Below are 17,925 nucleotides of genomic sequence, written 5' to 3' on the forward strand. Positions count from 1 at the left end.
AACTAGACCAATGACCACCTCGATGCTCAAGTATACGTACAGATCCGAGTTACAAGGCATCCCTTCCAAACACGATCTTCACGCCATTCCCAGACGAGGCTGCACACAAAACAGTTCTCTACTAATACAGAAAAACCTGACATAGCAAACCATTTTGAAATCGGATTGATTTCATTGGGTATCACAGTCGTTGTCGAATGACGTAATAACAACTTCCTATCCCTGATTTCAGCGTCCTGGAACGTTCTTCTTCAAGAGGAACCGGATAAGAAAATGATGTTCGCCAAATACCAACGTTCATCATCCATCCTTCAATTGCAGAGAAGAAAGATAGTTCTAAAACACTCTGTAAGCCCCGGATGGGTGGAACCTGATCTAAACTACATTTCATTATTGGATAAATTAGATATTTTACCACTGTAAAATATTTGATATTAACCAATCATAATCCATCCAACTAACAACCCACTTATTTGTAAGTGCTAAAATTACTTGTAATTTCAGCACAAGAGAGATTTGAATTTAACTTAGAAATTAGTTACCTCTCCAAGAGAACTTCAGCAGTCGCAATAAGCCAGTATACTCTAGATCTATTGAGCCTAGCAGAGACTAGTTAAACACCCTGAGACTAGTAGATATAAGAGTAAGATTAGGATCGGTATTAGACTAAGAAGTTGCACGAATCTATCCGGCCGAAAATAAGATAGCGTGACGAGCAGACGGTGTACCCTATGCGAAATTACTCCAAGATACTAACCTACACGGCATCCTCCGCAACTATGACCCAGTTTCCCAAATGTACATAATCTGTCCCATCACAAAGACCTTCAATGCTGAAGAATCAAGACCCTTCCTTATCCCGAATGAATTTATAACACCTATTGAAAAACCCATATTATAATTCACTCACAATACTAAATATAACCATAAAATATAAAACCTCATCCAAAACACACCTTACGAGTTCGCAATAGGCACAGAAGAACTAAACACCATCAAGGCACTTCAATTGCTTTGGCCACTGCTACAAACTAAAAACATCATACGCTTACTAGCCAAGTTACTAACAATATCAGACATGATTCACGACATCTTCCCCCACGGCTTTTTCCTAGAAGACTAAGGTAACTATAAATTAAAATACTTTTAACTAATAAGTTCAAATGTGTACTAACCATTTTCTATCAATGTTTGATTTATTCTTTCAGTCTTCACACCACAATCATCTACAAAACAGAAAAAGACAAATAAAAATACAAACCTGTTAAATTATATTCAAACTCCTTAATCTTTAGCACCAAATAATGTAGTAAAATGCATACCCATTGTAGTAATTTCATTTATAAATTATTTCCCACGAAGCAGTAAAAATAAATACGATGAAAATTTATAATTTTAAACTTCCCAAAAACGCAGTAAAATTCAAACTCTATTCAATAAATTGATAAAATGAGAAAGCAGTACTAACCCTTTCAATATTTTCATTCATTCGCACAGCAAATCTATGCAAACTCGCACAGCTCGCCCACGAAGAATTGTTTAAATAACGATTTTAAGTTTCAAGCTTTCACTATCAACAACTCTAACACACGATAACAAGTTTCAAACTTTCCTTTAACCCGGTTGGAAAGGAATTATATACTAAGCCAAACTAAGCAATGCAGCTTACTAAACACCACAAATCATAAAATAACAGCATGACTAAGAAAAGAAAACCAACGGTACCCAAACCGGTTTAACCCAGTTTAAAACTGGATAATTTATTCTTTTGAAGACTTATTATAAAGTCTAAGAAAGAAATAATAAAACACAAAAAAGTCGCAAGACAAACCCAAACCAGAAACAATTCGATTTTTGAAAAAAGGACACAACCAAAGTAACCTAAGAAAGACCAGAAAAAAACCAACATAAAACGTTATCACATAACAGGACTTCTCAAAGAAACAGCATGCAATCATACTCCCACTCCTGGCCTAACCTACCAGAGAAGGACGTCCTGAGCATGATCATAGCCGGCCTAACCCACCGCGCTACACAAACGCTTTGTGACCACACTTCAACTTTTAATAAGAGGTACTCAAGGGTGAGTAACTCTTCAAAATAACTGAACTAAAACAAAACGCATTTTTGAAAACGACTAACTAAGTTCAGAATTAAAAAACCAAATTAACATAAATTTATAAAATGTAAATCATACTTTGCAGTATATAGATCATACACAACAACAAAGACGAACATCCAAAGACTAGACGATCCCATCACACTCGAACAAAAGAATGGCTAAACACAACCGACATGCCGTCCACAATTACGACTCAAAGGATTTAGAGTACGACTTGACTTCGCAGAAAAAGACTCCATTGAACTAGACCAATGACCACCTCGATGCTCAAGTATACGTACAGATCCGAGTTACAAGGCATCCCTTCCAAACACGATCTTCACGCCATTCCCAGACGAGGCTGCACACAAAACAGTTCTCTACTAATACAGAAAAACCTGACATAGCAAACCATTTTGAAATCGGATTGATTTCATTGGGTATCACAGTCGTTGTCGAATGACGTAATAACAACTTCCTATCCCTGATTTCAGCGTCCTGGAACGTTCTTCTTCAAGAGGAACCGGATAAGAAAATGATGTTCGCCAAATACCAACGTTCATCATCCATCCTTCAATTGCAGAGAAGAAAGATAGTTCTAAAACACTCTGTAAGCCCCGGATGGGTGGAACCTGATCTAAACTACATTTCATTATTGGATAAATTAGATATTTTACCACTGTAAAATATTTGATATTAACCAATCATAATCCATCCAACTAACAACCCACTTATTTGTAAGTGCTAAAATTACTTGTAATTTCAGCACAAGAGAGATTTGAATTTAACTTAGAAATTAGTTACCTCTCCAAGAGAACTTCAGCAGTCGCAATAAGCCAGTATACTCTAGATCTATTGAGCCTAGCAGAGACTAGTTAAACACCCTGAGACTAGTAGATATAAGAGTAAGATTAGGATCGGTATTAGACTAAGAAGTTGCACGAATCTATCCGGCCGAAAATAAGATAGCGTGACGAGCAGACGGTGTACCCTATGCGAAATTACTCTATGAGTTAACCTAAAGGACCTAACTCAATACGCACAACTATATTGTTCAAAATATGAGTGCCTGACCTCGACTAAGGCAGCTAACGTCAGCTTAAAACTAATAAATTAGATGGTTCTTTAAGTTATCAGCTATTTAATGGCTGGAACACCACATTTCGATTTGTTACATTATGTTTGCAAATTTGAATTGTTAAAAGAAAATTAAGAATAGAATAGAAACTGAAAACTAATATTTTTACAATGAATTACAATTAAAGTGATAGAAAAAAAACAATTGACTGAATTATTATAGCAACTTGGTGGGTGATTTTTTCAAACAGATTTATTTGGTGCTAATTTTATGAGGAGTCATATGTAAAAACGGTTTCTATTTTGGAGCCAAGTTATTTTTATGATAAATATCAATTTTCTTGAACGTCGTTTTCGACAGAATTTTTGCGTCCTAGTTTTTTGTCCTTATTTGTTCACAGGTAAGAGTCGGTTTGAATCTTGTTGTACAGTCTTTGTTTCTTGTGGATTGCTCTTCGACAGAATACGCACACAGAGGAACTTTTGATTAAGTTATCCAGACATTCGTCGCAGTATGTATGTCCACATGGCATAGCGAAACAGTCGATTGCGTTCTCCTGGCAAATCTCACAAGGCTGAAATGGGGAAAAACCATATAAGCGATCAAAGATTAATTGGCAGAATGTCAAAGGCAGGGGTTTATATATAATCGCATGCTGAAGCAGAGTACAGTGAACACTTGTTCGAAAAAGTTTGGTCAAAGAATTGAATTAAGGTTTGACCGGTTCTGGAAGATAAAAAAGCGAATGACTTTGTTTCGAGCAATTTCAAAGCGTTCATTGGCTGGTAATTTTCGCCCACTTAGCCCTGTTGTCCTAAAAACAGAGTGGCCTTTTAGTAGGCAAACTTTGTATGGACCAAACTGCTTACCACTATGGACACGTGTGACATTCTGTGGGCCACAGGGTACATCTGAGTGTCTCTCCTGTTTCTCCTCTGGAACAGAGCAGACAAATTAATTGACCGATTGATTCGCAGTTTCCACATAAATCTGTTGCTTCTTTTTTTTCAAAGTCGAAAATTTGAATTAAAAAAGTGAGTCAATCAAACTTTTCCAATCATATTTATTGCTGAGAAGCTTGTAAGTAAGACATAGCCAACTCAATGACACCGAAAGACCTATTGACCAATTTTATTAAGTTCAATTTATCGACTAAGTTTCGGAGAAAAATATTTCACCTTGAAGCTTTTTGACTTTCACAAGCACCTCAAAATGAGAAAAGCAGCTTTAAAAGCCCCTCAAAACGCTAAATTTTAATCAGTAAAATGTTAATTTTTAAAAAATTTAAGCAAGTTAACTTCAAAACATGTTTTTTTTTCATAACAATGCGCCATTAGGAGTGGCATCATATAGTTAGATCAGCCGGGTTTTGAAATGCAAAAAATATACCCTCACCGAGCACTCATGGATCATAATCGAAAATATTGTCATTTTATTGCCAGTTTCTAAAAGGAATACAAAAAAATCGAATATAATCCATTACAAAATTTTTTAATCCTATTTTTTTATACCAGCATAATCCATTATACTCAATTATAATAGATTGTAATGGCTTTTATTAGAGATTATTGATGAAATTTACAATGTTGATTTAAAATTGACCCGTTTTCTGTTTTGTGCAGTTGATACATATTACGTTTCATAATTTCTGACAATTCAAATTTTAAATTTTATACAGATTTTACAAATTTAATTTTTTTTCTTTTTCAACTCACTTAACGGCATTTTACCATTTTTTTTGTTGCACTGGGTTACAATAAATAAAAAAACGCTTTCAGAAAAATTTCACGTCATATGTGAGTTTTTTAACGATTTCAACTCAAGCCGTGTTTTGCATGCAATTTTAAAATTCAATTTAGCATTATGGTGTCGAATCCACATATACGAACAAGACGACGAGTAATTTCACGCCAGCTTGGCTGGTCATGGCGGAAAGTCGCAGAAAAGTTGGACTATTTCATTATTCGACAGCCGCGAAAATGTTTAACAATTACCTGAAAAATGGTAGTTTTGAGGAAGCAGAGCGATCAGGGCGTCTGATGGAATCAAACGAAAAAGATCGCCTACAAAACAGGAGATGGTTGAAAAACGGCAACACTCTATCCCTTGAAAAAATGAAAGTGTTGTTTGATAGTTTTAGCAAAAAAAACTATTCACGAAAACACTTTGAGGAGCGAATTGCACAGAAGAGGAATTACAGGAGGAGCAGCAGCATAAAAAATTTATCTGAGTATCAACAACGAGCATTACGTTTAAACTGGGCTAGAACTCGAAAGCAACGCTCAGTAGAGCAATGGTCGAAGACCGTTTTTAGCGACGAATGCCGTTTTGGACAGCCGAGTGATGGCCGGGTTTATGTCTGGCGAGTGCGTGGGAAACGATATGCTCCCGAAAGCACAACTGCACATCAGTGGTTTTCGAATCATGGAATCATAGAGGAAGACTGGTCTACATACAGTCCAGATTTAAGCCCAATAGAGAAAGTTTGGGCGTATATGAAACGGCAGCTTAGATCTATGAAGGTGAACCAACAAAATTTACAAGAAACTGTATTTTCTCTCTGAGAATTCATTCCTTATTCATTCATTAAAAAAATGTACAAGTCGTTGTCCAACCGTAAAAATGTCTGTTGCAAAAATCGGGGCTTCCCGCCGTTATTGAAAAAAATGTTCATCAATATATTTTTTTAAATGTGGAAGTCTACTTATTTTTGTAGCCCAGTGTAAACTGGGAGGGGGTACTTTTTCCTTGTAAAAACTGTACAAAATATGATATAGATTTTCTTCCAAAGTTCGCAAAACTTCTGTTTTAGAGTGTGGTGGAAAACGGGAAAAAGGTTGGGGGTGGGGGCTTAAAAAAACTTAAGTGGGGTGGGATTTAAAAAATTCGTTGGGATAGGGAGAATGGGGATGAAATTGAGGTGCATTTGGTAAACTGGGGGTTTACTGTTGTTGCATGTAATAATTGTAAAAAAGACGTGGGGTAGAATTTCTTGAAAATTTAGAAAAAACTTCGCGAAATAGTCGAATTCATTTCCAAAACCAAATGCGATTATAATGAATTTTAAGTTCAAAACGAATCAATTGTGAGATATTCCAGACAAAAAACAATCAGATATAGCGATGAAAAAATTTGGAGTATGATCGGATAAATTGATACTTTTTTTCTAAAATAATCGATAATGAAGAAAAGATTTCTTGGTCTGAGTTTTTGATCTGTAATATATTATAATGGTTCAATTTTGTCTTAGAAATCCATTATATTCGATCAAAATCCATGGGTATTCGGTGCGAATTGCATGGGTCTTCTTGATGTCTCGTACCAGTTTTACAGGTCTTGCGTTTTCCTCTATTGGACCGAAATACGACAAAAACGCTACAAAAAAGCTACCCAATAAATTATTGAGCATTGAATTCCATAAAGTTGAGCTTCTTATGTAGCAAATCGCAAATCGCAAATCGAATTTTGTACTCACGCAAAAATTAATTTTTTGTGTGCATAGCGTAGTCCTAGAAACCCTAATATTGGATTTTTTCCTTTTCGTCTAATAAATTTTTCTCAAAAACATTGAAAACTCATAATTCTTTTTTATGTTATGCTTGACCAATAATTGATAAGTTTAAAAAAATCATTTTTCAAAAATAACCATCGTTGAAAACTTTTGCCAAAATTTAAAAGTTTGATAATTTCGTTATAGTATTTATGAAAGACAGGTTTAGGACATTTCAGGCCGTTACTAACGCAATTTTAATGCAAGACTATCAAGCCTTGGTTCCTCTACGTTTGAGAAACCAAGATTTTTTGTCGCTTGTGCGCTTGTGTTCGGTTAAAAACACAACGAAAAAATTTTGAGAAATTAAAATGTTAAAAAAACAATAATTTTGGTTAATGGAAAAATGCTAGTCATAAACTTCCGTATATGAAAAATAAATAATCATAGACTTTTCATGCAATTTTCTGTACTTATGGAATTGCATGAAAAGTGTATGACTAGCATTTTCCTTGCATGAAAATTGTATGAGTAGCATTTTTTGTCGACCCGTGTAATTATTATATAACTGAACAGAGGGAAACTGAGTTTTGAGTGGTCGAAATGGGGACTTAGGGATCAAAATTTTCAGTTTGATTTTGACATTGCCCATAGAGATTGTTGAAAAAAAAACCAACCCTTTGGAAAAATTGTGCCAAAATGGTTGCTTCAAACGCTAATAATGATATTCTGAACTTTCAGATGTAATCATTGATACGGGAATTTTGGTTGTATTTTTTGTTATGACCACGTGAATAGTAGTTTTAAATTAAACCAGAACTAAAAAATCAGTAGTCAAATTGATTCGTGAAAATCAAATTTTAGTGTGAACAAATTTTAACACTTTTTCTGAAAGAAAAAAAACAAATAAGTAATACGCCGTAAATAAGTAACTTCATTCCGTTTAATAAGAATTAACAATTTTCGCAACGCCAACGCTTTATGGTTTATCGCGAAATTAACTAACATTTTTAGTAAGTTTTTTTCGTTATTGTCAAAATTTTTGCACTCCAAGTACAGCACAGTAAAGCCGTTTTAATTTTTCCGTTATCACAGAGGCAAACTGCTGTTTTTTAAACACTGTTTGAAAATTAAAATGATCAATTCTACTGGCCTGGCGTTTCTTGTCGTGGACAGGCACTAGAACACAGTATATGAACAAGCAAGTGATGATGATGATAACAATAGCGGTGACTACAGTTCCCACCAGGTAGTAGATGTAGGGGGGATCCAACACGACATACATGTGATCGAACAGACTCGCTTCGGGTTTGTTGTCAGTTTTCCCCTCTTTAGTGTCTATATACGGAAACAAACAGATTTGCAAGTTCCTCTGGGGGTTCTAGTTCATTCAGTATTTGCATGGGAGGCTTGGAAGGGGGGTTTGAAAACTATTTCTGGTTTTTTGAGGAGATAGGTTGATCAATTTTAAAAAAAAAAGAATAGTCGTATGATGTGCATGCATAGAAAAAAAATCCTCGCAATTACACTTACAAAAAAAAATTTCTGAAACATTTTTCGAATTTATTTTTAAAATGTTCGTCGTTTTTTGAGAGAGAGAGAGAGAGAGAGAGAGAGAGCGGGAGGGAACCATAATTTCCAATATCATTTCTTTGTTGCTTGAATTTGTAAGTAATAAAAAAAACCAAAAACTAATTTCCGTTCTACTTTCCGTGTTAAATAAATTGCGATAGTGAGTCCATCTCATTTCCAAAGTTTCATTTCGAAAGCAATTTAAGTAATATTTGGAAACCTGCTCATTATCGTTGACCTTCATTTTCAGTATGTTATAAACCCTTGCTTATAAAAACTAACGGTTGTATTTTGGAACAGTGTCTGGGACAACGTCCACTTTATAGACGACCACCGCGTCCTCTTGGTTAAACTCGACTTCGCACCACCAGTTGTCGAAGTCCGCCCGAATCAGACTAGAGACCCTCAAGGTCGCGTCCAGCGATGTCTCGAACACGGATTCGGAAGTGCGTTGGCGGAAACTGATTCGCTTCTGGTCGTCCTTGTTGTCGTCGGCGGATGTTGCGAAGTCGGGACTCTCTCGATACTGCAACCACTGTGTGATCAGCTTAGACGAGGAGAGAAATGGACCCTGGAAACACTACATCTTCAGAAATTGCTTTTGAAAGTTTGTGGATGATATTAAGCAAGGTTTATTGTAGCTATTTTCGGTCGAGTTACAAATAGGTAATGTAATTGTAATCATAGGTGACGGATTTAGAGGAATTCGCGCTGGCCACATAAATGGTCTCAATTTGGAACTAATTTACAATCCCTCCTTTTTCACTCAACCTTTTTCTAAATTTTTGTTTGTTTTTTATTTTTCGAAGACAACTCTTGACGATTATTCCTATTTCACTAAATTTCTACGCGTTCGTATAGCTCTGTCATCATACCATGTACAAAAAACGGCATTAATTTGAAGAAAAAAAAAGAAAAAATTATATTTGATTTTTTATGAATGTGGTCGGAGCACTCTGTGATACTTGAACACTCTGTGGACCCTGTATTATTTTGTAAAGGTGCCATTGAATTAATTCTCATTTCAGATGGAAGGTCGTGACCAAGCTCGGCATCAATACACCCCTAGCGCAAAACCTAAAATCATGCGCAGAGCTAAATTTTATACCTAAAAGTGTTCACGAATTAAAGGAATTCACGGCGTGAAAATATAAAGTGGCTGATCCAAATACAACACATTTTCATGGACGTTTTTTTCAGAATCTTGCACGCGCCACATGTCTGGGACTTGCAAAAATTATTGACAGATGGGGTCTTGTAGTAATAAAAATGATGAAGCAATTGAGTCATTTTTATACTTCAGTAAACAAAAACACTTGCTTTTCGCCAGTAAACAGCAGTGAATGATTTCATGCGCGACTGTTCTGCAATGAGGCTGCAGGGTAATTCAAGGGGAAATCCAATTCGACCGGCCACTTCAATCACTGTCATGTCTGCACTATCCGGCTCTGAAACAAACAAGTTAGTTGTAGAAACAAAGTTAATTGTTGAAAGAAACAACAAATACTTTTAGCAATCTTCTCGAAAGCTTAAGCAGCAAAGACTCTAAAATGGTCGCAAATTTGTCTTTGCAATAAAAAATTTTAAAGGAAAAACTGTCAAACATGGTAATTTTGAGGTTTTTTTGGGAGAAATTTTGGGATGATTGGGGATATCATATCTGACCACAACTCAATTTTAAACGGGGCCATACTATCAATCCTCCATAAAAAGCCAGGTAAACGGAACTGTGACGACAACAAATCAGCAAGACACAAGGACATAGATTTTTTAACTATAACCCACCCCCCCCCCCTCGTTTACCTAGTAATGAACATCCCCTTATAAAGAAATAAATCAACGGTAAAGCATATCAGAATTTTATACCTAGTGACGAATCCTCCCCCCCCCCCCCCCCTTGCAAAAGAGGTAAATAAAGTTAAAGAGATAAAGAGATCCTTTTCTTAGTGAGACAATGTTCATGCGGTGTTTTGGTGTTTTATCCGATTGAACTCACGTTTTACTGTGATTGTGACACTGGCTGAACCTGATTGCTCTTTCCCGGAGTCGATCTTCGTGCCAGTCACTTCCATGGTGTATTTTCCACTGTCTTTTAGTTTGGGGTTTACAAAGAGGTAGATGACGCCTACTGTATTGGGCGAGGCTGAGGTTGACTTTTCCTTGTACACTTCTAATTTCAGCAAACAATTCAAGCTGATATAATTAATTCCACATTTATTGAGTGGCTTTTGGATGTTTGGGATACTGGAAAACAAAAAATGTTTATCGTTTGAAATATTAAGCTCGTTAGCGCCAGTTTACTGCATTGGACGTTATCATCACCACGCCTTGCACGGAGTTTTGGTTGCAGATGATTTCAAAGATACAAAGACTGATAGAAACATTCCACAATAAGATTGCTGAAAAAATTATTTTATTTAAAAAAAAACTATTTTAAAAATCAACAAGCGATTTGCCTGGAAATCGTATTTTTCTTTAGCAAAAAAATATTGAATATAAGCAAAATTTTGAATATTAGTTGAAGGAGGCGCTTTTTCAGCTTGAATTATGCCTAGTTTGTCTTCGTCCACTTGAATGACGACATTTCTGGAGGAGTATCCGTTGTAGTACTGCTTCCCAGTTCTATCTCCCAGGATATAACTCAGAATCTTCACTTGACCTCTGCTGTCATTGAACTCCCCATAAAGGTTGATGGCTGTCACCTATCATTACAATAAGGACCAATTGCTGAGCCAGTAGTCAGGACTATTCCAACCGAATTATCAAAACGAGAATATTTTTCTTTACTTTTCTCAGTACTGATATTGCAAAAAAAATCATGAGGCTGCCAAATTTCAAATTTCTGATTGACTAAGAAAATTCGGCTAAAATTTATTCTACAAAAGAAGGTTTTTCAAGAATGACAAAATTTGTAGTTTTTTAAATCCAAATTAATACCATAAAGCAGGGGCGGATCTTCTAGGATTTTCACGAGGGGGCGGGTTTTCAAAAACTTTTTGAAAATTTTGTCGACCTTATTTTTTTAGGCTGACTAAATTGACCCTCAGGCAAAAATTTTTAAAAATAGGCCAAAATAGGCGTTTTTAGGCACTTTTTGTAAAATTTTGACCAAATAAATTTACCAAGACATTTTTTTTGCTATTTTCAAATAAAACGGAATTTGCATCGTCAAAATACAATCAGTATTTGACCATGTCAATTGCGAGGGACTAATTGAATTTACATCTAACAAAACATTTGGAGATTTTTTGTAGTTGTTCAAAAATCTGTCAAAAGCAGACTAATTACTCTTTCCCGTGATAGCCTCACTAGCCTTATTAAGTCAAGACAATTTATCCACAAGGGAAAGGCTGTTCTGCCCCTGTTTAAGCCTTACATTTAATTTTTTTGTTACTTTTCTGGACTGAGTAATGTTGCATAACCCTCAAGCAGCGAGCACGTATCATGGTGGGCCTCGGACACCTGACCTTTCGATTGAGAGGCAGAAACGTGACCACTTCACCACCACTCCCAAAGTAAAACTAATTACACTTACCTGTTCCTGTATAGAGATGAAGCTGGCCATCCATTCGAACTTCTCGAATTCTGTGGCTATGATTGCGGGCTGGGTGTACACTGTCAAACTAAACAGTTGCTCCCATTTAGACACACCAATTCATTTTATACACTAGCTGAAAATATTTAGAGCGGGTTTAATTTAGAATCGCAATGATCAAGAGAGCATGATGAACTTGCAAATCGACCAAAACTGGCCATTTTTTGACCGACTCGTCAACATAAAAACGTATTCACAAGTTTACAAAAATTTAACTTCAATTTTACTCGTTTCGTTTCTCAAAATCGTGTCCTAAATTCAAACGCATATTTTTGCTCCGAACACTGAAATTGGGGATAGACTTTATCTTTGGTAGTGATTTACTATATTTTCTTTTGTTTTAAAGATTGCAAAATGCAAAATCAGGTACCACAAATAATCATCAAATGGGTCGAGTGATATATCAAATTGAAGCCCTTTCAGTCGTGATAGGATCTTATTTTGATTCCAGAAAGTTCCAGAAAATCTTCCCAGAAAAACAGTTTTCTCAGAAAAACAATCTAATTTTGAGCAAATAACGCGAGCGAGCAGGCTCATAATAGGGTGATGAGTTTGTTTTTAAGCAATTATTAACTATGTGCAGCCTTAGGGCTTTCTTGAGTTGTTAAGGCCGGATTTTCGAAAAAAAAAATTGTCTACCTTTTATAGTCAAGCAAATTGGTTTTCCAAGCTTTCCCAAATCACATTAAAATTTTACTTTTACCAAAATTTCTGCGCCCTGAAATTTAAAAAAAAAGAGACCAAAGTTTGCGTTTTTGGCTTTTTTGGAAAATTTTTGTTTGCTCTCACCCAACATATTCGGTATTTAGTGGCCTCGAGAAAGTCAGAAACTTATATGCTCTGGTGTTGTTTTATTCAGACCAGTTTTACAAAATTTTGGTCCCTCGGAGGATCTATCTCTAGATCTGCATGGGCCCAGCCCGCTGTGCACATCAATATAATAACCTGCCTTGAGTCTGACTATTTTTCTTGGTCTATAATTTACACGCGGCGATTCATCCCACACCGCAAAATCTTTCCAAAATTAATTGAGGCAGCTAATTGGTTTTATTATTCCCTTCTCGACTCAAAATTTACAACTTAAAATTAATATTGTCAATAGTTTTGCCAATATTTAATTTACCAAAAACTATTCGACAAAACTGCAAAAACTAAAGACCAATTAAAGGACAGCCGAAACACTCAAGGATTTGCCCTGATACAAGCAGTCTTTTTTTTTATCTCGAGAAATAAACCACACTAAGCTGAAACATTCTGTCAATTTTTCAAAAATTAGATAGGTTAGACTTTTACAGGCTATTTTGATGGCATCATGGTATCTAGAGGGATCACTCAAGATTTATCAGTGGCTGTAGAAATCTCTAAGCAGCATTTCAAGTTCATCGAGCAGTATACCTGTCTAAGCATTAAGGCTTAGTGATTTGAATTTGATAAAATTGAGTCAGATAAAACTGGTGGTTTTCTTGAAAAAAAAGATGATTCCAACTATATAATTTATTGAAAAGAAACCAGCAGTACATAAAAATTGAGAGCTTTTTTACTCAACAATTTCCTAATCATAATTAAAATTTACCAGTACATTTTTCTTTGTCAATTTCGGTGTATTTCTTGTTAACAATTCATAAGCCGAGATTTCAAAATTTAGTATGTTTACTTCTCTATGTTAACTAAAAACACTCAAAACAAACAAATAGGTTTCAAGCAAAATTATCAAAACAAGTAAAATTATTACACAAAAAGGATTAAACAACTTGTGTAATAGTTTTGCTTGTTTTTCTGAGACCTTAAAGTTGCACATAGCGCGATTCGAACGCGCTACCAAAAAGTGACAGACCGTACCACACACAAATTTTACAAATTTGATAAATCTTCAATTTGTGTTTTCTCGAAAACAAGGATGCCGAGCTATTAGACACCCCACAAACGTTCAAACTGCGTTCTTTCAAGGTTATTTTGCTTAGTGTTGCTAGAATTTTCCACAAGATAATGAACCAAAAATTTTTTCTCTCATTTTTTGACAAAATTTTTGCCATTTTTGGTGCGTGTGGGAGAGGAACTAAAATTAAACCTTGAATATGTTTCTTATTTTGTTTTTGCTTAAGGTAATATATTATTTTTTATCATTTTCATTAAGTTACAACCAGTGCGAAACGAATGATTCTTCATACTACATTTCTGAAATTAAACTTTTGTCAATAGGACCAGAAAACTTTTTCCAACCAAGAGCAAGAAAAAAGCCTTTATATGATAAACCTCACTCTACTTATTCTTATGATTGATACTTGAGTTAAAAGAACCGAACAAAAAATTGAATTAAAAAACTGGAAACTATCGAATACAGAATTTCGTATCTTTTCGTCGCCGGGAAATGAACCAGCAAATAAACAGTTTGATTAAATGTGAAAAAGCGGACTTGAAAATCAGGTGAAAATCGACACAAGTACCTTTGCTACAAAGAACATTATTTATTATAATAGAAGTAGAAGTCTATTAAATAAACCTTTAAAAAACTTAGATGAAATCCTATTGTTGTTCCTGAAAATGCTATTTTAAATTCATGATAAAAAAACAAATTGAAACCAAATTATTAACACTTTTTGGTAAGGGACGGACAAAAAAGCAACTTAAAATTTTAAAAAAAATAATTTAAAATGTTTTTTTTTTTGAAAAAAATTCAGGGAAATAAAGTAATCATCGAATTATTTTGGTTAATTGCAGCAAAAGGAGTCAATTACTGGATTACAAAACAATTTTCGACCATCATTGTATAAAAACTTGCTTTTATTATTTTTCGAAACTGAGCAGAAAGTTAGTTTAAATATTTTCATTTTGTTCAAATGGCTTTGTATATTTTTCCTCATCGAGAAACAGAGAATGATCACATAAAACACAATAGCATTCCCAAGCGGCTAAAAAATTTGGTCGACCTAGGCGGGGTTTAGGTCGACCAAATTGATTATCCGAGCTCTCCTAAAGCACTAAAAAGACGCTGTTTCGGCCAAATTTTCTGCGCCGAGAATTGCAATCAGTTGGTTAGATACTGAAACGCAGGGGCGGATTTACTGAAAAGCAGGGACGCCCCTTTTTAGAAATTCGACCCCCTGCCGACCCAAAGGGTCCCCTTTTGTACTATTTTGAAATATCCATTTTCGGTAACGGCCACTAAAATTTTCCTAAAAGCGCCTTTGGCGCCAACTTATACTAATTTTGAGATGGGAGCGCGCGCCGAAAAAACGCGATTTTTTGGTCATTTTCCAAATTGTTCATAAAAAACGCATTTTTGACCAGTTTTCTCAAAAATTTTCCTACGGCGCTTAAATTAGCGTCAAAATAGGGTCTTTATACTGATTTGGGAGAGCTCAGAAAATCAATTTGATCGAGCTAAAAAAAAAAGTTGACAAATTTTTTAATTCTTTTGAAAATCCGCCCCCCCCCCCTCGAGAAAATCCTAGATCCGCTTCTGTTCAAAACCCTTCATAATGCTGCTAACGAACGAAAGGTGAAGGGTTATGGGAATAATTTTTATCTAATACCGAACAAAAATCATTTCTAAATTGTTCAGATAGTCTTTTATTTGTACTTACCAACTAAGGGACGTGAACAAACTGATAAGCAAGGTCAGTGCCAAAAAAAATGTAATCGATTTAGCAGACATAGTTTGAAACATAATATGGCAGTAAAACTGCAGTATAAAATCAAGTAGTAAATCAACTATAAACCAACTCAAAAACAATTTATAAAAATCAGAATTTAAATAATTTATTCAGAGTAAACTGTTAGCAAGAATTCCGAGGTTCGTTTTCTCGGTTTTCGTGCGGCGAGAAACATCAACTTGAATGTCCTTTGATAATGGATTACATTTGATAACAATCAAATTTTTCACTTATAACAATTTAATTATCAACAGCCTCGATGTGAAAAAACAAAAATGCGTTTTGTGTTTTAAGTGCTGCAATTTTTATCGTTTGTAACACAAAATGTGCTCTATTGGTACTAAAACATACCGAACGTCGAGTTTTTATATCACGTGTTGTCATTGTACACCATTTTTTTAAGCGGAGTAATTTAAAACATATATCTACAGCGTGATGCATTTTATTACAAAACAAATAGACCAAAATTAGACTGAAACTAAAACTGAATCAGCAGCACAGCATAAGAGTATTTTCACGTATAGTACCAACCGCAAAAATCAGTTTGATAAAAAACGTTCGACCTATTTGGCTAGAACTAACTACATTATCTATATCTGGCTAATTGGCCATTTATTCGCAATAGCTAATTGCATTTAAAGGTGCTGCTCGGAAAAAAAAACATATGAAAAAGTAATGGAAAAATTTGGTTCTAAATGTCTATGCCTCTTACCGAACAACCAAACCTCAGAAAGTCATCAAGCAAAAAGCAGTGAGATTTCAACCAGAAATATAATTCCTCGCGATTCATGCCTTGAGGTTACAAAGCACGAGTAGTAATACAAGACCCGATTGATTGCATTTAAAGGTGCAAAAGTCCAGACATGAAACCATAACATCGCGAGCTGGATAATAAAATTCTTGGCACAGCAAAATTTACTGGAAAAAGCTTGGTCATGAAATTGCAAATTTCATGATATTAAGAAGCGCAATTGAATGTATAGTCCCCGAAGTCTGGATAGGCAATCGCAACTTCGCAAAACTTAGAAAATATGATCTACGCACATTGCCAGACAAAAGTCTATGAACCAATTTCAAGTTAAAAAATTTTCTTACGTAATAAAAATTTTAAATAAAATTAATACATTGGCAACGTTTCGTGTTTTCTGAAATGAGGAAGTCTGGACTAACGTTTTAAAAATTATATATTCTAAGCCATATGATAAGCTATTGAAACTATTTTGTTTAGCTAAAAATAAGCTTCAGCCTGCAATAAAAAAAAACAATTGGAAAGCACTTAGTGTAGGGTCAGGCGTTGACTTAGAGATAGTCAGATCGTTATCTCGATCCCCTGCTATGGCAATTATAATATGTGATGACGATCTCTACTTAACCTCTAGTCTAGTTTCAGGTCTACCAAAGTCTGACAAATTTCGAGTCGTACCGCAAGAAAATTATTTTTTTGAGCAACTTTACAAATTATTTATCAGAATGCCGGAAAAAATACCCGCATTGGCTGAAATTGTCAAGAAATACACGTGACCATTTCCAAGGTCATACCGGTTTGCAAGGTTCTAGAATTTCACGACGGCTTTTTTCAGTCGCAAAAGTCTGGAAAAAGTAAAATCTGATAGCGAAAGTTTAGATATATCAAAAAATGGTAGCAAAAAATATCTGTTCACTTTGTCGCTGGTCCAGAAGTCGCGTGGGATTGAAGTTAGTAACAAAAATCGGACAATGCCAAGTTGGGTCACGAAATTCCGTACATGCCAGCTTCTGGCCGCATAAATCTGGACATGCCAAAATTAGATCGCAGACGGCACAGAAAACATCCTGCGAACTATCACCGAACATGCGAAGTTCTATTCGGTCGAAAGGTTCAGTGAAATAGCTGCGAGGTATTGTCAGAGAACCTAACAAATGAAGACCTGAGTACCACTCAAGGAATTGCTTTTTGATTTCCTCTGGCAGATCATCGTCCCATTTTTGACCGCTGATTCGCCAGATATCTTTTAATAGAAGGCGAGCCTTCACGGTATACGGAGCCACTAACCCAATTGGATCAAAAACAGAGGAAACAAAACTCAACACGGTACGCTGAGTGATTGCTTTGTCTAGTGGACGATCAAGCCCGATACAAGGGTTATTGATAAAATAAGACTCAAAGGACCATCATGTGATATCGACATTTGTCTGGAAAATTCGTCGTCGATGTTTTGACAGAAAAAAATCTTCCCTTCGGAAAATGGGAGAGATTCAATTCAATCGTAAAATACAAACGCGCAGTAGCATTTTTGTTAAGATGGCTGCCATCCCATAAACATTTCCGGTCGAGTATATTAGAAATTACAGACCCATCTGAAATGGATATTGCTGAACAGAAGCTCATTTACCTGTCCCAGGGTGAGACATTCCCTAGTGAGCTAAAACTACTAAGATCCGGTAAAGTTATCACAA

General features: G+C 35.4%; 1 protein-coding gene across 2 annotated transcripts; it reads right to left on the reverse strand.

Moving 5' to 3' along the window:
- Positions 1 to 3,289: 3,289 nt before the first annotated feature.
- On the reverse strand, positions 3,290 to 17,224 carry LOC134854092 (uncharacterized). 2 transcript variants are annotated; one of them, XM_063870194.1, is made up of 9 exons: positions 17,151 to 17,224; positions 11,777 to 11,864; positions 10,793 to 10,943; positions 10,238 to 10,411; positions 9,562 to 9,689; positions 8,524 to 8,812; positions 7,823 to 8,007; positions 4,049 to 4,114; positions 3,290 to 3,753 (listed from the first exon to the last, which is right to left on the reverse strand). In XM_063870194.1, the coding sequence occupies exons 2-9, from the start codon at positions 11,804 to 11,806 to the stop codon at positions 3,574 to 3,576; spliced, it is 1,203 nt and encodes a 400-aa protein (XP_063726264.1). In that variant the 5' UTR covers positions 11,807 to 11,864; positions 17,151 to 17,224; the 3' UTR covers positions 3,290 to 3,573. The 2 variants fall into 2 exon arrangements, with proteins under 2 accessions (XP_063726264.1, XP_063726263.1); XM_063870193.1 differs by lacking the exon at positions 17,151 to 17,224 and adding an exon at positions 15,421 to 15,882 and having other exon boundaries at positions 3,291 to 3,753.
- Positions 17,225 to 17,925: the final 701 nt, after the last annotated feature.

The sequence above is a fragment of the Symsagittifera roscoffensis genome, chromosome 9 (genome assembly GCF_963678635.1).
Source record: "Symsagittifera roscoffensis chromosome 9, txSymRosc1.1, whole genome shotgun sequence".
Lineage (NCBI taxonomy): Eukaryota > Metazoa > Xenacoelomorpha > Acoela > Convolutidae > Symsagittifera > Symsagittifera roscoffensis.

What these genes read in the sequence shown, in the direction of transcription:
- LOC134854092 (XM_063870193.1), bottom strand. Translation starts at nt 15,503, where the DNA reads ATGTTTCAAACTATGTCTGCTAAATCGATTACATTTTTTTTGGCACTG. An exon ending in CTGCTGTTTACTGGCGAAAA is followed by an intron (nt 8,813 to 9,561) that starts GCAAGTGTTTTT and finishes TAGTGTTTCCAG; the next exon opens with GGTCCATTTCTCTCCTCGTC. An exon ending in TGTCACACGTGTCCATAGTG is followed by an intron (nt 3,754 to 4,048) that starts GTAAGCAGTTTG and finishes TCCCCATTTCAG; the next exon opens with CCTTGTGAGATTTGCCAGGA.